This window comes from Anas platyrhynchos, chromosome 4 (genome assembly GCF_047663525.1).
Source record: "Anas platyrhynchos isolate ZD024472 breed Pekin duck chromosome 4, IASCAAS_PekinDuck_T2T, whole genome shotgun sequence".
Classification (NCBI taxonomy): Eukaryota; Metazoa; Chordata; class Aves; order Anseriformes; family Anatidae; genus Anas; species Anas platyrhynchos.
In genome coordinates, this window is record NC_092590.1 from 56732869 (window position 1) to 56758013 (window position 25145).

Below are 25145 nucleotides of genomic sequence, written 5' to 3' on the forward strand. Positions count from 1 at the left end.
TGAAGGGCTCTGGCAGAAAGTTCCTCTGTTACATCAGAGTTTTGCCTAGCAGTGAAATTTAATCCTCGCTGTGCTGGGTGATGCTCCGTAGGGGAACCTGGCTGTAAGGAAGATGTTTGCAGGCACCCCATCGTATTTACTGATGAAACTTGCTGACTTCCCTGGACTCCTTTTGGTTCGGGTGTGGTGTTTCCAAATGTGCTATAGAAGGTGTTCTGCTGCTGCAACCCGGTTGTGGCAGCGTTCCCTGTGCAGGAGGTGAGATTTAACTTAAGCAACATCTGCAGGCAGCTGGCTCAGATGTTTCCCAGTTGTAAGCTTAACGTGTATCAGTGTACCTGAAAACTGTAAAAAAAAAAAGTCCTGGAGAGACCTGGCACTAACATTACAACAGCTCACTGCAGGGGTCCCAGGCTGGGGGGCCAAGCAGTGCAGGCAGAGGTAGCCTACTTGATAACACTTTGGAAATGTTCTGCTAAATCCTCTGTCTGTCTGTGGTTATGTGAGGTTACTGAAGCGGTTATATAAGGTTCAGCTGCCGTACTGGTAGGTGTGCTGCTCTCACCCCAAATAATTGTGGACTTAGGGTTGCCCCCCCTGCCTGGCGGGGCTTGGAAGCTTGCTGGAGTCCTGCTTCCTTCCTCATGCCAAGTATTCTCCTAAAATCCCACTTCATCTGTGAGCAGGGTTTGCCTTGTGTTTCCCCTCCTATGCCCTGCAGTGAGCTGAATGTGAGTCTGCCAAACTCGTGTCCGGAGCAGGATGGGATCCTCAGGACCGTGCTGGGGCAGCAGGAGCACCGACTGCACCTCCCAGCCCTGCGTGGTGCCAGGTGCAGGGAACAAATGCATAAAGGGTACTCTGGGTACGCTCGTTTTAAGCAGAGCTGTGTCAGAATGTAAAGCCAAACAGCATCCACAGGCTGGGGGTTAGCGAGCTCCAGCAAAGCTCTGCAGCAGCTCTTTGGCAGTTTTTTTTTTTTTTTTTTTTTTTTTTTTTTTTTTTTTTTGAGGACATTCCTGTTAAGATAGCAGTCTACCTAGAAAAGTTACAGCCCAAGAGGTTAAGTTTGTAAGTTCAGATATCATCAACATTATCTTACAGTAGGAACTACTGGGCACTTTCCAAACAGACAGTTATGGAGACAAACAGCAGCAAACCGTCCTATTGCTTTTGGATCTTCTGTTTTCATCTGTGCTACAGGGTGCCTGGATTTTTGTTTCATCCCTCACCTTGCAAGTCTCATGTCAAGAAGTCATGTGAAGTCTCACTTCAAATCTATTGACTAAAACCCAAAATGCATGTGGAATCAGAGCGGTGGCATGAAAACAGGGAGATGATTTATTTATCTCTCTTGTGTACTTCTGTAAAAGTAAAAGCTGTGCTGGTGTGGTGGTATTGTATGGTGAAATCTGTGCTGGAAGGAACATGTGGACATGCCTTAAAACTGCCTTTGTACATTCCCTGCTCAGGCTGGAGATGGGACCACCATGCTGTCACAAGGGCAAGCACTGTAGGTGGGGGCTGTGTCATGGCTGGGTGTAATTTGGGGGCTTTGCAAGTGGGACAGGATCATTCCCACCCAGGCAAGGAGGAGCAGAGTGGGCCTGGGACAACAGGGCAGTGGAGGCAGGGAGAAAAGCTTGCTAGGCGCAGATTGTAATGGTTTGGGAACCACTTGTGATTTTAAGAGGATATTCTGCTGGAGTGGATGTCTTGGGAGAAGGTTCTCTCACTCTTTTCTGGTTATTGCCCTATGTTCTCAAGTAAATTTACTGTTGTGTAGATGAAAGTTTAGTGTTCTGTAGTGAAAGTCTCTTTTCCAGAGAGGGCTGGTGGTGCAAACTGCCCCTCCCGGAGAAGTGTCTGGTACAGTGCCACATCCTGCCCTGGGGAGGATCACAGAATCACAGCATACCCTGAGTTGGAGAGGACCCACAAGGGTCATGGAGTCCAACGCTTGGTTCCACACAGGACCACGCAAAAATCAAACCAGATGTCTGATAGCACTGTCCAAGGGCTTCTTGAGCTCTGACAGGCTTGGTGCTGTGACCACTGCCTGGGAACCCTGTCCCAGTGCCCGACCACCTCTGGGTGCAGAACCTTTCTCTAACCCCCAGCCTGACCCTCCCCTGTCCCAGCTCCATGCCATTCCCTCGGGTCCTGTCGCTGTCCCCAGAGAGCAGAGCTCAGCACCTGCCCCTCCGCTCCCCTCGTGAGGGAGCTGCAGGCCGCCATGAGGCCTCCCCTCAGCCTGCTCTGCTCTGCGCTGAATAAACCAAGGGACCTCAGCCGCTCCTCGTACACCTTGCCCTCCAGGCTCTTCACCATCTTTGTTGCCCTCTTTCACCCTTTGACCTCTCTGTAGAAACTGAGAACTGAGATTGTGATTTAGACCCATGCTGAGACCATCAGTGGCTTTGTAAAAGTCACAAGACTACCTCCAAAATGCAAGGAATGGTGTTCAGTGACCAGGCTGGGAAGGTAAACCGAGGGAAAAAATGCAGCTCTGTCGCTTTCCCTGCAGCCAGGTAGTGCTCCAAAAAGAGGTGTTGAGTAACATCCTTAACAGGGTGTAACAACTTCAAAGTAGGTCATATTTGTAGTATAAATATGTGATAATGATTCTTAATAACATGTCCTTGATAACCCAAATTATCTAGAGGCCCTAATCCACCTTACGATGATTACATGATCATTTTTGTGAATACATCAATAATGTGTGAAAAAGTAAGGTGCCTTAATGTATAAAAATACATTTCCAAATTTTCTCTTTTTACACTCTTAATATTTATGTTAAAATGTATTAGGTTTATGTGACAAGGTTTTGGTAGCAGGGGGGCTGCAGGTGTGGCCTCTGTGAGAAGACTCCAGGAGCTGCCCCTTGTTAAAAGCTGTTTCCAGCCTGGGTAGATATGCTATATATATATATTATTCTTAATTAACAAAATAAAGCAATGTAGATTGTTGCTCCCAGCCTAATGCTATTGACCCGAAGGACCCATTTTATGACATATAACACAGACGTTTAAGAAGCATCATGGCAGTCAACTTGCCCTGAAAAACTTTCAGTAATTTTTATAAAGTCAAGTTGAAATCTCAGGATTTTAAGCTGATGTGGGGCTGAAATAGAGTGTACACACACATGGTGTAAGACTGCTCTGTTAGTGATGGATATTTGTTGGATATTTGTTTTAAGACCTTTGCCAAACAGCTAAAATTTCTGTTACCACAGGATTCTGTATTGAACTTGCATGTGCACCATGAAGAAATCAGGGCTGAGGAACCACTGGAACTTGAATGCCTCCTGAATGCCTTTTCCAGGCTACCTGTTAACTCACATTTTGATGTTATCTGACAGTAACATGAAAAAAGCTAAATGGCCACAGGCCTTATAAAATGAAGTCACGGGCCGTGCATTCCCCAGCTGTGGTGCAAAGGAAATGACTGATAAAAATATTTTTTCTAGCTGACCTCCGGCTTACCTTTGTCTGCCAAAGAATTTCCGGCTAATTCCCCACTAAAACTTTCTTGCAGCTACAGCCTATTCCTAGAGTCTTGCGTGTCAGAAAATATGGACCCCATCTGAGCCCGTTTATTGAGGCACTTTAGATAAAGAATGAATGAAAGCTTTGTTCTGGATATGCAAATAGTGCTCCGTAAGAGAAAGTTAAGTAAATTGCTCTGTTCCTATGAAGGGATAGAACAGCACATAGTGTTTGGGTTGCTCACTCCTAGGGAAATTATTTTCTCTGTGTGCAACAGCATGGAGGTACTGGGGTCAGATTTGCAAATGGGCTGTGGAGAACTTGGTCTTGCAGCAGCTACCAAGCAGGTGAATGGCATTCAGAAACCTGTGTGCTGCCAAAGCTCAGTGCACGTGAGGAGTCTGACACCTGAGGAGAGATTCAGAAAGCCGGAAAACGGAGTGAGGTACGGATGTCCTGAGACAGAGAGAAACTATAAAGAGGGGCAGGACCTAAACAGAATTCTCAGTGAGATTATGAACCCAATCCTGGGCAAAAGGGCTGAACTGGAGTAGGAGTCATGTTCATCTTTCTCACTGGTTTACAACAAAGAGAAATAGTGGTGCTGCCCCACGCCTGCTGTCCTTCTTCAGAACATGTGAGGCTAAGGTTCAAAACTTGAAAGCACCTGTACCTTTTTATGTACAGCATTAACACTTTCTTGTGCCAGCTTATCGTTTTGACCTACTAGACAAAGGCCTAAAATCCCTCTTTGGCCTGAGACGAAGGGAAGCCTGCTCTCACCAGTGGGCTGATCACCTCTTTTGCTGGGGACTACCTCCTGCCCCAAGAAGCCATCCCACTGTGCAGAAGGGCATTGAGGCAGAAAACAAGAGGAACAAATCTGTGTTCTCCAGCAATAAACCACTCAGCTGAAGTGGGCTGGGCAGAGTTCTGGTACTGCTTCCCGACCAGGAAGAGCGTTTCTCTCTATCTGTGTTTTGCTCTGTTTCTATGCTACGCTCAGTTACTACCCAGTGTTAGCCACACTCCTGGCAGGTAGGAGACCACGTATTTTAACTGCTTCAAGATTGACATAAGTGCGTTATACCTGGTTTTTGAAAGAAGTTGGAAGTTGCTTACCTTCAGGACAGGATCTCGGGAGTAGATCCCTGAGCCATTTCTTTGCACCTCCATGGCTCTGCAGGGGAGCAGGTTTCAGGTGCTCCCCTCTCTTCTGTGCTATCTAACAAGGTTACACAAGTTTTGTCTGTTGACTTGTTGACTTGCACAGTGGCAGTGTGCAATCTAGTCATAAACATCTTTTTTTTTTTTTTTTTTTTTTTTGAATTTCAGTGGCTTTTGAATGTTTGATTTAGTTAACTGTAGGGTGAAAAATACTGGAATTTTCCTCACAAACATAACCCTTAAAAACATTTAACTACAGGCTAATGGGAGCTGAATATATGTGCAGCTGTGTCTCTCTGACAACATGAAATTTGCTGTTGTGCAGATAGCCAATATAAATTCTACACATCGCTCATTTAAAGTCTCAAGAAGAGCTGAGGATGCTACACTAAAATGCAGTCTCCTACTGGGCTGTCCCTAAAATTAAAACTCTGCAAACACACACAGGGGTCTGTTTCCTTAGTTTATTAGTACAAACAATGCATACACAAGACTGTATATTGTTTGAAGACTGCAATAGATTTCTAATTTAACAACTCTGTAACAAAATTTAACTAAATTTGACATTTATGAAAATATAAATCTCTGATTGGGTAGGTTTTCCCAACATTACAAAGTTTACATAAAAACATTCAATATGATCTATTAGTTGCAAACAAGTTAGGAAAAATCATTCAAGTCACTTAATATACTATATTGGCTTGTACATAGAACATTCACACACTACATTAAGTTCTAGCTTAGCATTCATTTCTTGGAAATTTGTGGCATGGAGTTCTCATTTTAAAAATAAAATTGGTTTGTTTACATCGTTTGAAAAAATTTCCACAGATATGCCATCTTTAAGGTACGTAAGGAGAGAAAAAAATTATCCTTTCAGATGTTGTCCAGCATTTCTTTTACTTGGGCAAAATGATTTTTTTTTTAAGCATTTGTCATTATTTCATGTAATTATTTCACAATTTCTGCCTTCAAACTGATAAAACTGTACAAAAGGCTCAGAACAGTTCTAAAGCAGAAAGTGAAGGTAGTAAGTAAGAAAAACCCATTACAAATTGGAACAGTAAAGAACCTTTGGACAGCCTTTGCATTTAGTGGAGAATTTTAGCACATATACAAGCAGTCCCAGAGTGTTTGGTCATCTGATCTGCATTTATCATGGGAAAGAATAGAAATGATAGTAAGGCAAATGTTATCAAGACTAAAACATGGCATGTCTGAAAGCTTTCTATTAAGATTACTTTGGGGACATAGGAGATATTTTAGACTTTCTTACAAGAAAATGGATAGCCACCTTTTAACATTAAGAAATTCATATGTTTAACTGCTTATCTGCAATGCCCTTTCTCTTTGAAAAAGTTTTCTTTACGACCTGTACTAATAAACACTGCGAAGACAAAAAAAATTCCTCAAACCAAAAAACAAAAACCCAAACCATATATTCCTTTTATGACCAAGTGTTTTTTTTATCATTTTTTTATCACAATACAGAAACCTGAAATCCCTGCATGCAATTAAAAAAAATAATCTTTCAGTCCTTTCACTGAGGTGAAGTATTTATCACCTCACGTGTTGACATGTTTGCAGCTGACTGATGCCTACTCCTTTCAACCCAATGATAAATCCCAATTAAAAAATAAATAACTAAAGTAGGTATTTTTTAAATGATGATGGAATGTATCAAGTGTTCCAGGTTGGCAGGTGACATCTTGTCATTGCACCATCAAGCAAGAGAAACTCATTTTTGCAGGTGGGTATAAAGTTGGCTGTTAGCTATAGACCCAGCCCTGACCACCTCTAGGCGACTTGGTTTATAAAACAGTGGTCTGCCTTTCTCACCGGTCAGGTAGAGCTCTAGCTCTAGTTGAAACAGTTTGTCAATTCCACGTAAGATCACCTAACTTCTGTAATAGCATAACAATTTTGATAGTATTGCTAGAAATTTTTAATCAAGGCCCTGGTGAAATCTTGGACTGAACCTTGTATTCCGAAATTTAAAAAAAACCCTGCAGCCGATTGCTGATATATTTGCTTTTTTAGTGTGTGTGTACGTAAATCTTAGAATATTTGTCGAGGAAAAAACAGCTGGTCTGCCCTCTGCTGTTTCTGTCTGTCTTCCAAGAAATGCACTGATTTTTACTTGAATTCAGAAGACAAATCTATGCATGTATACTATTACTCAGGTAAACTAGTCCAGACGGATACTCAGTTGTCAGCAGCAAAACTGTGTCCTCTGCAGTCTATGGCCGAGCACACTTTTTCATAGCAATAGTTGTGTTTTTTGGTTGGTGTTGCTTCACTCACCTCTGGCTCTGTAACTGTAATGGGGCTATCCCTTGCAAATACTTCAGTCGATTCCCTCCAAATGCAGTCTGCAGTCACTTTGAAGCTATAATTGTGACATTTTGGCCTAATCACTTGTGTCGTGTTGTTGAAAATCTGACGGCTGTTTGAAGTAGCAATTTTAATTTTCAGTGCAGCGTCGACTCGATCCACTACTGTGTAAGTGCCTATACTTCCATCATCAAATCCAATAATAATATTTAAATGTCTCTGAGAGAGTGCAAGGAAAGTAGGAGTTTTATAAAGAGAACAGGCACCAATGTTTTTGCCATCCGCCAGCCTCATTACAATTAAACTGGAGATCGCACCGTTGTCATCATCTTCTTCACCACGAAAACAGATGTACACGAGATAGCGGCCATCACGAGACAGCCTTTGCCTCCAGATGATACCGGGAGCGTGAACCACACGAAGTTTTCCACTGTGTAGATCAAGCACATTGATGTTCTCATCACCACGGGTTATAATTCCTAGCTTGCCATTTGGGGACATTTCAAAGTCTTCCAAATTTTTTAAGAAATTGTTAGGCAGTTGTACACGCCTGCAGATGACTTCCTCTGTTAGGCTCCAGATGTTCACTGTTTCAGTAGATGTTATAAATACTATAATATCTGGGCAATCTGGTATCAGTTTGATGTCCACAATGCTCGCACCATCATCGCAGCAAAACTTTTTGGTTATACTGCCTGTCCAGAGGCTCACTGCCAACACTTTATTCTTTGCCATTCCGACTACAAAAGTATTTGCAGTTGTTATAAATGCGTTCTGTAAGGCAACTAAAATATTGCAAACCCTATGTCCTGTGGCCAGTCGCCAAACTCTGGATGCATTCTGCTCACAGAGGGAGACTACAAATTGGTCGTTATGAGTGATCATTAGCTCTGAGATTTTTTGCCCATTGATGCGAAAGATATTTTCGCCACTAACAGTGTGCCATACGTACTGGCTGCATTTATCATCCGATGTAACCATTATCTCTCCAGAAGAGGTCAGCACACAGTTTTCAACAATTCCTTCATGCTTGAACACAGCTTCGATAAATCCAGTGCTGAAGTTCCACTTGTGGACAGAATCCGATCCGTCCAATGTGTATATTAATTCCCCTCTGGCTGGCAGCACCAGTCTTTGGATGGGTTTGCCGGATTTGTCGATGTTGGACATAGCAGTTATGATGTCTATATCCCAGATAGAAAGGACACCACTGGTGGATAAGGATAGCAGCATGTTATGATGATTTGATTTAATTAGCCTGACTATAGTTCCTGAGATTTCCTGTAAGCTTGCCATGCACTGCCCTGTATCTCTTCTCCAAACAAAAATGGCTGAGGTATTTTCCATTGAAGCAATTATACAGTTGCCATTTTTGGACAACACGGCAGATATAAAGCGCTCATTGTGTTTAGCTCTAAACTTTTCGGCCACCTTCCACACACGAGTGTCAAGGAGCTCAATGCTGAGAGCCTTACAAATTAAAATTGCACTTTGGTCTTCAGAAAGCTCTATGCTGACAACCTCGCTGTCTTCTCTCCTGCAGTCAAAGTCATCCGTAAGCTGGGGATTTGCAATCTCCTCTGTATTCCAAACAGAGAGGCTGCCCTCGTTGTCCACCATCACCATTTCTTGGGCTGTGTCCAGAATGAGAAGGAACTTCACAAAGCCACTAGAAAATTCGGAGGTTACAGTGGCCAGCTTCTCTCCGCTGCCTAAGTGAAAAATGGTTGTGGTGTTCAAATACTGCCCGCAGAAGGCGTAAACTCCGTCTGGAGAGCACTGCACACAGGTCACTTCATACCAGCAGTGGAAGTGATAGAGAGGCCAGCCGTAAAGCAGGTCTATGACAGTGACATCTTTGCTGGCCTCCAGCCACGCGAGCGCGTGGTTGACCGATAATGTAAATCCATTTATAAAACTGGAGCCCCCCCCTATTCCACAATGTTTTGACCCCTTAATTTCCATTTCAGACAAAAGACAGGAATTTATGTTATCGTATATCAAAAGGGTGTTTTTAGTTGTAGCCACTACAAGATATTTTTCGTCACTAGTAAGTTTCATCCCTAAGATGACAGACGGAGCGGTTGTAATCTGCCTCAGGAGCTGGCGGGTCTCTACGTCCCAGGTGCTGATGGAGCCGTTTTCCAAAGCAGCGATGATTGTGCTGGGATTAAAAGTGGGCAGGATTTCCGTGACGTGCATGCAGCTGGATGACAGCGGCAGGCGCTCGGGGCTGTAAGTCACATCCATGGATGAATGCAAAGGGACGATAGAGCAATACTTGGGCCCGTCCTTGTCACATTCTAAGAGGAGATGTCTGAGTTTAGGCAATGAGCTTACTACTGGCAGAAGCCTCTGCTGCAACTCAGCGGAGAGTGACCCCGGGTATTTTACTACTTTGAACTTTATACTGCGGAGGGTACTGGCCAGAAACTTCAGCTCCTTTTCTTGTGAGCAGGTGTAAGCCAGTTCTATGTCGGAAATCGCTTTATCAAACTGCCCTATCCTAATCATGGTGTACAGCCAGCTGAAGTTCATAATGACTCCGTAGAGAAGATCATCTGTTCTTCCACATTTCGTCAAGTGATGAATAAGCTCCGTCATTTTCCTGTGATTGATAAAAAAGATATCGGGCTCTAAGGGATTACACTGAAAAACCCACGGCTGATCAGGTGCCTGCCTGTCAAAAGCAATCTGATCCATGCAGTGCTTTTCGTCTTCAGTCAGGCCTCTGCTGTCGTGGTCATGACAGCCATTCAGATACTGGTCATTGCTGTAAAAAGGTTTTCTTCGCCCACCTGACCAAACACCAAGAAAATACTCTGCCATGACTGTGTGCATCTCCTGCAAATCTTCTTCATTGTTCAGGTACAGTTTCTGGGCAATTAGTTGCAGGTGCCTATTTGCCCAGAGCAGAAGTGTTACATTTTTCACTTGTCGCTCTATTAAGTATCCCTGTAAACCCTCCTTAAGCCTCGCAATGTATATGTAGGGAATTCTCAGTGGGTTGCTTTCTCGGACACTCTCACTTAGCTCATACATAACGCTGTTGTCAAGGGCTAAAATATCTTCCAGTTCCATTTCACTCAGACCAGACTTGGACATAGTGATGTAGCCAAGTGCTCTGGACAGTAGTCGTGATCCACACTTGCTTTCCAGCGACCAGAACAACTGTTCTATGCTTTCATGTACAGTGACACAGAGGGAGGACTCATCCACATCTTTGTGAGATCTCCAGTTCCTGACCTCCCTGAAGGTTAAGTTCACAAACATAGGCAGTGTGCACTTGGAGAATGCTTCATTGACGTAGATCTGTTGCCCTGATGTTACTTTTCGTTTAACTCGTAGCAGCTGATGTTTCAGCACTTGGCTACACATCTTTCTGTCCCTTGCAGTCAACTCAATGTAGTTGTCTTCTTCATGAATAAGGCACCTCAGTTTTTGCAGGATCCCATGCTTGTTTGGCAGTGTTGACAAAATTATCCGTACTGAGCGGGGGAGGTGAATGGGAAGCCACCAAAGCTTCCTAGCATCATCGCTATCTGTTAGCTGTTCTAGGGCATCAAAAATTATCACCAGTGGCCTGTGGAATGAAGACTCATTCAAGAGATTTATGAACAAGTCCCGCAGGTCATGAATCTTTTTTGGGTAACTTTGTACGAGGCAACGGTAGTTGACTGCTAATTGCTCACAAACGCTTTGAAGTATGTTCTTCAGATCAGTACTTGTTTCGGTGGATCCCAGAAATCGTATAACTACCACAGGGTCAGAATCAGGTCCCATCTCTTCCTGCAGCCAGGAATAGGCCTAGAATGTAGAGCACGATTTAGTTAGTATCTAAATGAAGCACAGTAACAGAGTTTATAAATAGTAATTGCCTATATATATATATATATAAATGTCTTTTAAATGTTACTGGTTGAGTGAAGTGCTCTCACTAGCAGTTTGAGGTTGCTTTGGTTTATGTGCACTGGGTGAAATTTATATCATATGTCATCTTTGTTTAGCCCAGGTTGTATCCCAAAACAGTAAGACACAGATCCACAAAGAAGATCTTATGTCTATGGGGACCCGAGCAGAATTTAGTCTGTAAATCCCAGGGTACTCTTTGCAAAATCTGTGTCTCACTTCTGAAAGTCAGTAGGCAGATGCTCTTATTAATAACCTTTCTTAGATACTACGTGATCGTCCTTGGCCAGGCAGACCTGCTTGGCACCAAAGCTTGCTTAATATTAATTTGCAGGAGAGTTATAAATACATGCCCTGATGATTTTGGTGGACAGGGATGGGAATACAGGATTGCCCATTCCTAGCTGGTTACGTTAATTCCTGGACCACTGAACTATGCTTTCTCTTGTAGCGGTTGTGGCTCTTACACACTGCAATAATAATTTTTTTTTTTTTTTTTTGGTTAGCATACTCTAAGCAAGTGAGGAATGTGGCTCTAAATCCTCTCAGTCTGTGCAGGCTAACTCACTCAGTTCTCTCACGTGCTATGTCTTTTCCCCTCACTTAAGATATTACAGAATATTCTAAAAGAAAAACATAACCAGTGCCTCAAGGTTAACTTATGTACTGGGATCTGAAATGAGATTTTGAACTGCAAATCCCAATTTCATGTATGCAATTGATGTGAATCTAGGAAGTCACATTTGGGAAAGAGATAGGATTTTAAACATTATTGTTCCCTTCTCTATTTCCTTCTGGCTGATATGGCTGTTTCCCAGCCTACTGTGCCAAATTCTTTGAGCACACTGCAGGGAACTCAAAGTTGTGACTTCTAGCTTGAGAATTAGGCTTAGAGATGCCAGCTTGTTTTTTTTTCTTTTTTCTTTTTTCTTTTTTTTCTTTTTTCTTTTTTCCCTGCATCTGGTCCTGCACTGCACAGTTTCCCTCATGTCCCTGTAGTACTCCAGCTCAGTGGCTGAAGCAGCATATGTCAGCTAAACACAGGTATTTTTGCAGGTTATTGCAGTTAGATTTCTGGCAAGCGTATTTGTAGCAAGCGTATCAGTCTAATTCTGGAGTAATTTCTGATGAGAACATAAAACAAGATAGCATGACTTGGAAAGACATGCTGTATTTGTGAATAAGACTAAAAACAGCATATGATGTTTAGACGGTTCCAGATTTATAGGACCTCTGTGGAACAAAAGGGAAAAAGATCATTGTGAAATACAGGTTGATGATTCAAAAATATGTTGATCCCTACTAGTTTTTTGAAAGCTCTATAAGCTTTTGTTTCTGTTGGGCATTATGTATACATGTTGCTGGTCAAAGGAAGAGTCCTTTTCTCAACACATATACAACAATAAGCAGTATGTCAGTTTTATAATCTTTATTTTATGTATTAAAGACTGATATATTGTCAAGAGGAAGAATGAAAAGCTAGCCTTCATGCACAAATGCCCATGGCATCACCGAACTATGTAAGGTATTTATTTACCTTCTTTGCCACTTCGGCTAATAGAAGAGTTTTCCCTGTGCATGGTCCTCCGTATATGATAAGAGGGTTAATATGTCCTATTTTGCTAGGTAGAACGTATTTGTGAACTATATGCAATGCCTCACATCTGTATTCATAAAAAGTGGAGTATGTTTTACATAGTGATGAATGCTGAAGAACTTCATCATACAACAAGTCTGTCTCTGTGTCAAAATTCTGCTGCACTGTTGCCTGGATAATATCGATCATGTCTTCATAGAATTGTTTACCGAGTCCTTCAATGTAATGATTCTCCACTTCTTGGGAGTAGCCCAGTTTCATGTCACAGTGAGTGACGGACGTGTACACTCTCAGATTGGAGGATGCGACGATGGTAGGAATGAATTCATCCCTGAGCTTGATCAGCTTCTCATGGGCTTCAGGATCTCGTAGAAACTTCCCAGCTGTATGTACCACATCCATGTATTTTCCCATCTCTGGAATTTTAACAAAACGCTCGATGTTGGCAATTTTCCGAATGTAGCAAACACACTTCTTTAGGAAAGCTGGTGTTTGTTTACCCAAGGCAAAATCAAGTTCATCTTCAATAGCTGAGGATGAAAAGAGAATGCAGAGTCTCTGTTATCTTTTCTTTATAAACAGTTCAGGACCCCACCCCCCAAAACATGCAGACTCTTAAACGATTGCATCTCTTTTCTGTGAAAAGAAGAAAAAGCACAGAAAAGTTGCTTGTCTCAAGCAAGAGCAACAAGCACATTTTCCTCTTTGGTTAGGTGAGAAATGCCGACAGAAATATATTTTCATGCTTGTGGAAAGGTTGATAGAAAAGATAATAAATGTACATATAGAAACAGTTAGTCTGAACTTTACCAGAGGAAAGGTATCTCTTTGCTTGGCTGTGTTTCATTTTTCCTTTCTCATACAGCAATTTCACAGCAGTCTTAAAAATCTTCTTTATCTCTTCTGATATATCTTGCCATTTGTTCTCATTCATAGAGTTTGAAGAAGATTCCATCTTTTAAAAATATCCATAGTTAAACAGTAGCTGTAATACATCTACAACTTCAAAAAGTAAAGGTCTAATATTTAAAGTCATAAATAACATGGTAAGAGAGAAACACACACATTAAAAATAAATTAATACGTTCAACTTTTTATACTGCAGATAATCATAATGTATTCTTTTATAGAGTTATAAAGACTATCTACTTTGAATATTTTCTCAGTTCCTCCTGTAGGTAGCTGATGCAATATTCCTCATGAATAAGACAGAGAAAACCTTAATAGAAGAAGAGTTTTGAGAATTGGAGAACCAAACCTGAAATAATTATAATAAGGAAGCAGTCTTATTTCTCCTGTTCAAGAGAAGTAATAATAATAATAATTAAAGCTTGGATTTCAAATCCAAAATGAGGTTCCTGGTAGTGTTAAATAAGCACCTTATATTTGAAAAACATAAATTTCCCTTAAGGCAGCTGGTAGTCACTGCTGCATGACCTACTGCAAGTGACGTATTTCAGGGGTCTCCAGTTTTCCTGGCAGTAGGAGGGTGCAATAAGTAAGAGAGTGGCCTTGAGGGTTACGTTCCTTAGCAACTCTTTCTCAACGTGTTCAGAGAGGTATGTCTTTTATTATTTCCAGTGAGTTTATAAGATGTAACTGTGTTAACGTTAAGTTATGAATATCCTTTTGACTACTCCTGTTGTGTCAGTAGCTTGAGGAAAGGTATAGAATTTTAATAACAAAAAAAAAGTCAAGCTTTGTTCAAAGGGCATTCTGAACATTAGCTAAACAACGCATAAAGTTAAAAAACTTGCTTCCTCCCTTGTGGTAAATAAGTCAGAATTAGACACATTACACTGCATTCAGCTCATTAAACGTTTCTGTGTCAACGTGTTTCATGTTTTCAGTGTTTTCTCATGCAACAAATACTACATTCTGCTACATGATGGATGAATGCAGTATAACAATTTAATTTCATTTTCTTTTGCACTGCAGCAAGTGCTCAAAATGAATGTTTGCTCTGTTAAGGACCTCTCTCCTTTACGCTGAAATCTGTCCTTGGATATATAGGATGTGTAGGAAGGCAGAACTGAGCCCTGGGTGATACACAGTCTTTACTGTCACCAGTTAACGACAAATGCATGTTTTAAAAATGATAATTAATGGTGTTCAAAAATCTTCTCTTAGAATACGGTTAGGAAGCTAATAGTATGGGATCTGCCCAGGGACAGCATTAGGCACTTCAGGACTCTTGAAAGGCTGTTTTTTAACTGACAGGAATGTTTTAGGAGGTGAATGTGACTTACCGTATTCTGGTAGCTCTTCAGCATTTCAGATTTTGGCCTGAGGTAATATGCTGGTGGCACTGCGTTCTCGTCCCTGCAGTACCACTCCTCTAAAATTCTTGTCTCTAGCTTAGCCTCTATGGCAGCGTCCAGGATCATTTCAAATTCGGCTGACTCGACTTCTCCTGGTATTCGGATGTTGCCATACTTCTCTCCCAGTAAGCCCTGTGTATTTGCAGGAAAGTAGGGATTATATTTTTCTTTTTAGTGATGCCAAGACCCTCCTCAGGATCTGAATTTCTTAAAAACCAGTGTGGTAACTAGTTTCACGACTTTGAAATTACTAGAAAGGCAAATAGACACAGTGTAAGATGAATTAGTGTTGACCTACATCTTACTACGATGACTTGGTAGAATTTCAAGTAGGTGCATTAGCTTTCTTAACATTAACTGGTAATAAAAATACAAAGGCATTCAAAAGATGTAATTAAAAACACCCAACATATTTTTTTATCACAGTATTGACTCGTGTATTATTGATTCCCATTAGTTGGCATTAATCACACATAAAAGGGAATGTAGGTATCTTTTTCTGTGGACTACAGGCTAAGGATGCACCACTGAATTCTTTACCTCTTGGTTTTATTCTTGGTTTCCACTGCAATGGAACATAAGATTTTATGTTCCACTTAGTGAAAATTCACATGAATTTGTGTACAATTCCCATTAGTACTATTAAAAATGTGGCTTCTACCAGAAATACCAAGATCGATGTTGTAGTACCACAAGCTGCTTTGCTGTCTCATATTCCCTTACTGCAAACAATGTTCAGTGTGTTTGCCCCAGTAGCTGTCCAGGGAATGAACAGTGAGGCAAGGAAAAAGAGTTTTGACCAAATACCAAATAGAAATGGATCAAAGCTCATTTTAGTATTTAAGTGCATATATTTGGTATAAATGTCTGTGATATAAAGGTCTGTGGATGTTAGACCACTTCTTTTTCTTAAACTGTGGCATGTAAGATTTATGTTTCCTAAGTAACTGAAGTTTAAAATACTGGTTATGATGCTATGAATACATTTTTTTATAATTTAGTTATGTAGTTTGCTGCCTATAAATATTTAATAAAAAAAGGTTGGGAAAAACTTTTTGGAAGATAGAGCTGTAAGACATTTCTGCATTCTTTCTACAAACTTTTTTGCATTTGTGACGATCTGATTAATTCTGCATTTAAATCTTGGTCCACAGAAGTAAGTGAGAATTCTCACTTCATTTAAAATAGAATTCCATTTTTTTTTTTTTTATTTCTTTCCTCTCTTAAATGTATGCAGTAAAGATTCTGAGTTAATGAGAAGGAGTACTTAATGTGGAGAGGCACCAACGGTATCAGCATCATGATTTGAATTGGAAAGATCTCTTAGCAAAGTAATGCTAATGCAAATACAGTAGTACCCTAAAAATGTAAATGACCTTGTTTGTAAATAATAAAAATCTAAATATTCATTTTTAAACCACTCATCATAATGAGAAGCTGTTTTAAACTTTTTCAGCTGTAACTAAACCCTGAAAATCAATAACTGATGGTGATGAAGCTTGCTGCACAGATTATAAAAGCGTGATGCTGCAGATACCCTTCTCTGAAGCCAGTTGTGTTTGCAGAAGGTACTCAGGCGGCTCATCCTGCTAGATGCTTCAGCCTCAGAGCACAGACATCCGTGCAGTTTACATAAACACTTCCTAACCTCTTTCAGGCAAAAGCACCTGGGCTAGCTTAGACCATAGCTCACATTGTAACTTGGCAGTTTTTTTGCCTGGAGCTGACTGGGGAGAGCTCACAGAAAGTACAGTGCTGGCTCTGATGGTGAGTAGTTGGCCTGAGAGCCCAATAATTTTGGAATTCTGGAGCTGCAGAGGTTAAACAAAATATAGTATTATTTTCCTTCCTTTTTCTTTTTCAAGTGAGGTTAATAACTCTATCATGCTGAACTGCAAGCCCTAGCACATTCAGAGTGATGTAGAAATCTAAATTTCTCTCAGTGGAGCTTTGCTATGCAAATTTTGCAATTACCTCCTGTAGTAATTGTTACTTAAAATTCATTAGGCTACAGTTTTTCTGAATTTAAGTCCAATGGATTCATTGTTGCCTGAGCAAAGATCAGTAGCTGGGCCTTTCACTAACAATATTAAAATGTCAACATTAAAATGTCTTGTTGTAATGTACTGCATTTAATCAACTAAATTTACTTTGGAATTATTCTGTGTACTTTTTGGCTTCTCTGGTACAGTTCATGCTGTTCTCTCTCCACTGAATAAGAGATAAGTAAAGAAAAGCATTACTTTAAAATTGAAAGACAGGGGTTTTTTTTTGCTCTATTTTATCTGTCATTGCAACAGACATTATGTAAATAATCTTGCACAAGGGAACATCTTCCTGACCAGTTAAGCCAAACACATTAAAAGGTATTTTTAACACAAGCAGAATAGTAGTATCACTGTGGATGATTTTATCATGAGCTTTTAAATAAAACTGAGGCCTATGCAAAAGTATTATTTGAAAGCCTTTACATTTTTTAATCAAATGGTCTTCCATAATTGTGCCCACTACATGCCAGAAAACCATTGTGGGTATTTTGGCAGAAGTGCTTCATGAGCTGCATGAGTTAGCCATGCTCAGAGCATACCTCTGAAACCTGGCTTTCTTTAATGCAGGAATACTGCTTCATGTGGCTGGTCTGAGCAAGGAAGGACTCCATTTTTTAATCAAAACGTAGGCATTTCTGTAATTAAAGATAAGGAGCAGCAGAACAGAGATTTTGAGGACAGTTGGGGCACCTACTTGGTGAATATGTGCATTTAGAAACGCAAGTAAATGCATTAATAACTTGGACGTTCTTATACTGTAAGATAAATAAATAACGAGGTATAGAAATAAGAACATGATAGGAACAACAGCAAAAAAAGAACAGAACTGGAGTGAAATGAATTGATTATGCAGGCAGAAACAGCAAACCATGAGTAGGTCTACCATTTAGAGCAGGGCAATCCAAGGCACTTCACTGCGTTGTGTTCCTCTCGGAAACCCAACAGAAGTTAGCTAAGGTTCTGGTATTTGTATCTGATTCTGTGTAATCATTCAAAAATATTCTTGGTAAAAAAACTTCTTTGGTAGAAAACTCTTCATGGAGTCATTCCTTTGCTGCTTGATAACTCCAGGCTAGCCTAAATTTACGGCCCAGTTTCATTGGCCATCTAATTGAGGTACTGAAGCACAACTTAAAACAGTAAGTTAGCAGTTTAACACTAAAATGGGGGGAGCTATTGACTCCCCTAAGGGTAGACAGGCCTTGCAGAGAGATTTTGACAAACTAAAGGGCAGGGCAAATACCAACAATATGAAGCTTAACAAGAGCAAGTGCTGAATGCTGCACCTGGGATGGGGCACCTGTGGCTGTACCTATAGGTTGGGGAATGGGAGGCTGTAGAGCAGCCCCACGGAAAGTGATCTTGGAGTTCTGGTTGATATCAACTTGAATATGCGTCAACAGCATGCCCTGGCAGCCAAAAGGGTCAACTGTGTCCTGGGGTGCATGAGGCATGGCATTGCTAGCTGGTCAAGGGAAGGGATTGTCCTGCTCTGCTCTGTGCTGGTGTGGCCTCATATCAAGAACTGCACAACATAAGAAAGGCATAAAACCATTAGAGAGCATCCAAAGGAGGGCAGCAAAGATAGTGAAGGGTCAAGAGGACAAGACATATGAAGAATGGCTGAATTCAATTGGTTTATTCAGCCCAGAGCAGAGCAGGCTGAGGGGAGGCCTCATGGTGGCCTGCAGCTCCCTCATGAGGGGAGTGGAGGGGCAGGCACTGAGCTCTGCTCTCTGGGGACAGCGACAGGACCTGAGGGAATGGCATGGAGCAGGGTCAGGCTGGGGGTTAGGGAAAGGTTCTGCACCCAGAGGGTAGTCGGGCTCTGGGACAGGCTGCCCAGAGTAGTGGGCACAGCACTGAGCCTGTCAGAGTTCAAGCATCATTTGGACAATGTTCTCAGACACATGGTCTGATTTTTGGGTGGTCCTGTGTGGAGTCAGGAGTTGGACTCAATGGTCCTTGTGGGTTTCTTCCAACTTCCAACATGATTTTATGATACTATGATTTGCATGCACAGGCCATGAAAGCTCTATCTTCCTGTGCCTGGACATGGTGATGAGGCATGGACGTTATCTCCTTCTAGCTGGTACCAGGGACTTGCCATCTCCCCTCTACTCTGTTTGATTTATATCTGTCTCTAAGTGAGACAGATATCAGGATACCATAAAACCACCCAAAACTTCAGCTGCCTAAATGAGAAGCTCAGAATCACACATCTTTCTCCAGGGGCTTCTGTGTCCAAGCTGCACCTACACAGGAGGCTTGCAGCAGCCCCTGGCGATGTCTGCCCCTCTCTCTGTATTCCCTATACATTCAAGTAGGAAAAATAGAACAAATGAGTTTGAAGAAAATATAGTTTCTCACAATCTTCATGTTGCTTCATGCTAAATGCAAATAAGAATACTGTCATTTACACCCTTTATGAAAAATACCACAGTACTCTACAGTAATAACCTAAAACTTCAATTTGTGGTAACAACATTGGAACATTTTGATGATTATTATAGGAAATTATTTTTAAAGGGAACAGTAATGTTTACACCACATTCAGTACCAAGAGACAGTTTTATATGCAGACTTATGAATCCAATGTCCCACCTGATGAGTCATTTTCCTTTAATAGTAAAACAACAAATTAAAGATTCATTAGATTGCAGGTGATTGAGCTGTTTAAAGCGATCAGGCTGGTAAACATGTATAAAACCCTCAGCAATGAATTGTGTCTGACAAAACTTTATAGAATTAACACAGAGCAAACTCAGCAATAGTCTTGTTAGCTTTGTTGCGCCTGAGGCAGAAGTTAAAGGAAGATTATTAAAGACAGATTAAAAAATTACAGGCATAGTAACAATAATGACCAAAAGGAGCGAACTAATGAGGTTTGGATTTGATCTTGAGATATGATGGATTCATAGTGCATGCCATGTTTTAAGTTCAGACATCATTACTGAAACATTCATGAACCCTAATACCATACCTTATATCAATAAAGAACAGGTTGAAATTTTAGATATATTTAATTTTAGCCATCAAATTATTGTAGAATCATAGAATCATAAAGGTTGGAAAAGACCTCCAAGATCATCTGGTCCAACTATCCAACTATCCCCCTACTCCCAATGTCACCCACTAAATCATGTACTTAAGCACCAGATCAAGTTATTACAGCAAGCTGGACTGATTACTGTTTGGTTTCATTCTTTTTTTTTTTTTATTTTTTTTAAGGAAATTATGCATTAACATCTGAAAATGTCACTTTAAAAGTCAGGTATGTAACATTTTGTGATTTCAGATACTTTCCACCTTAAGAGCAGCATTATTTTGCCTTTTTGCCAAGAGAAAGCTAAAGATTCATTGAAAACTCAGATTTATAGCTGGTGAATGATGTGATCCAATGATCTTTTGCTGGGCTTCATGGGATCAGTCCTACCACTTTTACTGCTTTGTCTCTGTAAAGCTGCACTTGTAACACTGAAACATATTAAAGTCCTCTCTGCCTCATCTCATACAAGTCCTTGATTGCCAACTTTCTGAAGAATAAATATTCAAGAAATTGCTTTTGAAGGAATTAAATTAAACCATAATTAATTTTTTAACCTAAGATACCTCTTTTTGTCCAGACCTAAGCGCTTAAGCAATTTGTTTTGGCAACAGCCAAGAGAGATTCAGAAGTATATTGTCCCCATTTCACCTAGCAATTAGGTGCAGGGAATTAAGTCTGGGCAGCGATTCAGAGCTGTGACAGGTCTGCAGTGTTTAATTGTAACGGGATAGCAGAAGCTATTGTTTCTAATTGTCAGCCCTACCCTCTCCACAGGAACTGCTTACTGCTGAAGTAGGAAAGCCTTGCCCACTTGTGAGTTAGGTCCTGAGTGACTCACATTTCAGCCTGCTAAATTCATGTAAGCTCAAACTGAGATCAATTAATCAAAGTGGAGCAGTTCCTTTAGGAGAAAGCGGTGAGAATGCAGTGAATGGTAGTGAATACTTCATACTCTGGGCTGGAAATTGCCTGCAGGCACCCAACATCAGCATTCAGGTGTCACTGAGACCCACTAAGTGGTTCCTCAGGCAGATGCCAGACTTGTAGGGATTTAAGTGCTGTTAAAGTGCCTTAGGGCATTACATTGTTCATCTGTTGCTAGGGCTTTGGCTGCTCTCACTGATGTCCCAGAGGTGTCCTTCCACTCATCCCTAAGGGAACTGTGGCTGTCAGGCTGATAGAAATTCACACCATGTCTCACAGGGAGGCTGTGGGCAGGGAGCAGCCTGAGAAGCAGCTTGTGGGGCATGACTGGCAGCAAGGCTGGTAATGAGGCAGCTCACTGTGCATAGAGAGGTTTGTTTCAAAATCTCTCCTGAACTGGAAGAAGGGCAAGTTTGTGGTCAGCAGGTACATACCCAAATCATCAGGCCTCTTCAAAGCTGGAGAGCTGCCTGAGTGTGCTCTTCTAGGCTTCCTTCCACTGGTGGATACATCTTTCTATGAAATAAAACCTTTTTTTTTTTCCCCTTTAAAGCCACACATTTCAGTCAAATAGCCAGTGAGTGAAATGTCCTTATTGCACTAATGCTTGCTGTAATGTCAATCTATCTATTAGCTGATAAAAAGTATGTTACTGCTATGGATAGAAAAGACATAACAAAAATGTAAGTAGAAGATTAACGTTTCTATTTAACTTCAATTTTAAAAGACCTCAGACATTCTAAATGTTCTGTCTAAAAAGCGTACTTATTATAATCAAATGCTAATACCCAACAATTTGTTTCAATTGATGTGTACACGTATATGTATGTGCAAACTGAAGACAAAATCACCAGCACAACAACAGGAAATGGTTTCTTAGAGCTTTCAAACCTTACTTTTTCTATTTATGGTGGCTACATTCTACGTCCTATCTTTCATCCTGAATTTCCACAAGATAACACAGCGCATTCCCATTTCTATCCTGCCCAGAAGGCTGGTTCCAAGTCAGGAAAGGACCTCAGCCCTGTTTACCCTCCTGGTCTGCCGAAACGTGGGCTTAACTGATATAAGCAAATAGACAGGTAAATAATGACTTGAAAATCTAGAACAAAATGGTCAGGATACCAATTTTAAAGGGCCTTTTATTTAACATCCTATTGAAAGAAATTTAGTACAACTAGAGGCCTTTTTGGTTTGTTGCCAGTGTATTGTAACCCTATTGTAGCAGTACCCTATAGAAATTATATATGCGAGATAAGGTGATTAAAATATCTTAGGCACAGCCAGAGATATTTCTGTGGATGAAAAAAAAAAAAAGAAAAAACAAAAAGAAAAAAAGCACAAATATAAAAATATAACAGTCTTAAATGGGCCTTGTTTCTGAGAAATAAATATTATTTGATTTGATACTATTTGCTACAAACAGAAAAGAAATGCACTTTATTTGTTCTTTTATTCCCTGAGGGAACAATAGCCAATTCTTCTCAAACTCAAAGCAAAAAAATGCTAATGGCTAAACAACAGTGAATCATCTGAACTGAAACAAGAAAAGTGTATTTACTTAAATTTATTTTCAATGCACTAATGATTTCAACAATAAGAAAAACAAACATATGAATCCATTGAAAATCTCAATAGAGTATACATGTTAACTGCTTGTTAGGCTAAAGTGCAAGGAATTGAATTAAACTGAGCTGAATCAAAGTGAAGAACTGAAAGTAAGAGGGAGAAGGCTGTAATAAGGCATTTTATCCAAACAAAGCTTTGGGAAGCTGGAACCCCAGGGTAGCTGGGGGCTAAAAGTTGTCCTGAAAATAGTTGCCTCTACTACTTTTGTTTCTTCTACCTGTAACGCGGTGCAGTGTCAGTGCCTTTGGATGCTCTCACACTGATGTGCACTGACAGAATATTCTTCCAAATCAAAAATATGAAGGAAAAAACAAAAAGCCAAAAAAAAGTTGTAACCTGTCATTTCCAAGATGTAACTGCATTCAGAACAACTTTGTTTTGTTGTTAAGTAAAATAGTTCAGTTGGAAGGGACCTTCTAGTCCAACTGCCTTACTGCCTACAGTTGTATGGCCATGCAACTTAGGAGACAGAACATTAGAGTTGGTGCAAATCTCTTAAATTGCAGTCCTTTGTTCCTATTTTGCTTCATTTCGGTGTAGACACTGGTAAATTCTTAAGACTTCTGCCTCTAACTTGGATTCGCTATCTATAAAATGAGGATAATGACAGCTTGCCAAAAAAACCCCAAACCTACAAACAAACAAAAACCTTTTTCTGTTTTGACTGCTAATAGCAAAGGATGTTGTGTATTTATGTATCAGCTGGGATGGGACTGTCACTTTACATTTGTCTTGTTTGTTTTTAAGAGAAAAATGATACATTCAGAACAGTAGCAAACATTTTAATTTGGCTTTTCCCTACACCTGGTGATAATAATAGTGTCCATACTCCAATCCTTTGGTTGAAGCTTGCAAGTAAATATATTTATTTTTAGAACTTTGTCTGACTGCACAAAACATAAAAGAAGAAATTTATTTTTTTCTTACTGAAATTATTAAAGTGAATGGGAAACTGAAAGTATAATAAAAATATTTCTGCACTGAGAAAGAGATTTTTTCAGGAAATTAAAGAGAACAGCTGAAGCCAAGTAAACCAATTCCCTCAGCTCTGAACTTTACCCATAGTGCAATATTTTTTAAATCTCAAAGCTTCTCCCTAGTGGTAGGGAGATATGAGATAATGGTGAAAGACTTCTCAGGATGCGGTGGGTAGGAGCTAACAGAGCATCATGCAGGGAGATGTGCTTCCTCAGAAGAAATTCATGACCTACTTCCCTGACACATTTTGCTTCATCAGAACTCTCCTTTCTTCTGGATGTGAAAATATCAATGGTCTCCTTCTTCCACACTCTTCTATCTCCTGTGTGGTCACAGAACACCAGTTTAGTTCATTTTGTAGCCTCTTCTTTCACTGCCATTGCTAGGTTTTCAATCTCCCTGAGTGTGGGTACAGGTGTGAAAAACAGTCAAAAAGCATAAAATAAAGATAATGTCTGTGAAGAAAGACAGGGGAAAGGGCTGAAGAAGATTTTGCCTACCTCTGGCTGTACACTTGAGCTCTCACTCACTCTGATTTGCCCTCAAACGAATCATTTTCGCTTTGCTCTTTTTTTGAAACTGGGTGGGAATCTTCTTAATGGGCATGCACATCTTTCCTTTCACATAAAGCGTGGGATTTGGCAGGTGACTTCTACTGCAAGCCCATATTCCTGTAAATTCTCTGATGGGTCCCACAACAGTTTGTAATAGTGGAGCTGGATAGAAAAACAAACTACAAGGGCTAGATCTAATACAAGATTTCAGCAACCAACCCTGAACTGGAGTCAATAACCTTGCCTGTGGAAATCCCTACCCTTCCTGCAGTGGGTGGGAAAAGTACCTTTCCTGGAAGATCAACCCTGGAAGATCAACCCTGTCTTCCAGATGACAGCGTGGTGGTGTGACTTCGCTTCTTAAAATAATCACAACTCTCACCCAAGCAGGGAGGAACCAAGAAAGGGTCTGAAATCCTATCTTGCATCTCTTAAGTGAAGACTGGCTAATGGAGAATTGCTTCTCCTACTGCTTCATGTGCCTCACTGAGCAGACAGGCATCATGGAGCCAGAGAGGAAGGATACCCTGAGCCTAGGGCTGGGAGGACAGGACATTGGCTTCTGGACACCAGCCCCAAGGAATTAAAATCTAGGACTCTTACTGCCCTCTTTGGTATGCTTCATATGAAAGAAATGATGCTGCCTCCTGCTGTACCCATATACCTTCTAGAAGGAAGGGGCCACTTTTTTATACTCTGGGAAATATGACTGTTGTAATGTCTACAGGAAGTTTTGCTTAGTTTCTAAATTCCTGTTTTGAGATGGTATTTAAGACAAGTGATGAGCCAAAGAGCTTAGACTGAGGTAATTTTTGATGAATAAGGTACCTAAGGGATTAACACAGAGGTCTCTAGTCTGTAGTCACCTCCAAAGCTGCAGCAGCTGAGGAGGGATAGGACTGCGAAGTCTATCCATGTTGGGCACATGAACTCTACTGGAAGTGGATCTGTATCTTTCTGTTCAGTAACATAATTAAGCTGTGTTTCTCAGTAACATATATAGCCACTATAAAGGTATTAGAAAGTGTTAATTAATGAGCATCATCAGGTGCAGAGATCACTGATGGGATAACATTTTTACTACCTCCCCCCCCCCGGACTTTAGGAAACCTAAAACTAATTCTAATATGTTGTAACATTTCACTGC

The 25145-nt window shown here is 40.7% G+C and overlaps 1 protein-coding gene across 2 annotated transcripts in view; it reads right to left on the bottom strand.

Annotated features, from left to right (window-relative positions):
• Positions 1–5105: 5105 nt before the first annotated feature.
• NWD2 (NACHT and WD repeat domain containing 2) overlaps positions 5106–25145 on the bottom strand; it is a 57872-nt gene continuing 37832 nt past the window's right edge. For both annotated transcript variants that reach the window (XM_027457258.3, XM_027457259.3), the window contains 4 exons: positions 14745–14948; positions 13306–13450; positions 12436–13025; positions 5106–10796 (listed from right to left, as the gene is read on the bottom strand). In XM_027457258.3, the coding sequence (XP_027313059.1) occupies positions 6861–10796; positions 12436–13025; positions 13306–13450; positions 14745–14948 (4875 nt within the window). In that variant the 3' untranslated portion in view covers positions 5106–6860. The remainder of the gene's footprint in view (positions 10797–12435; positions 13026–13305; positions 13451–14744; positions 14949–25145) is intronic.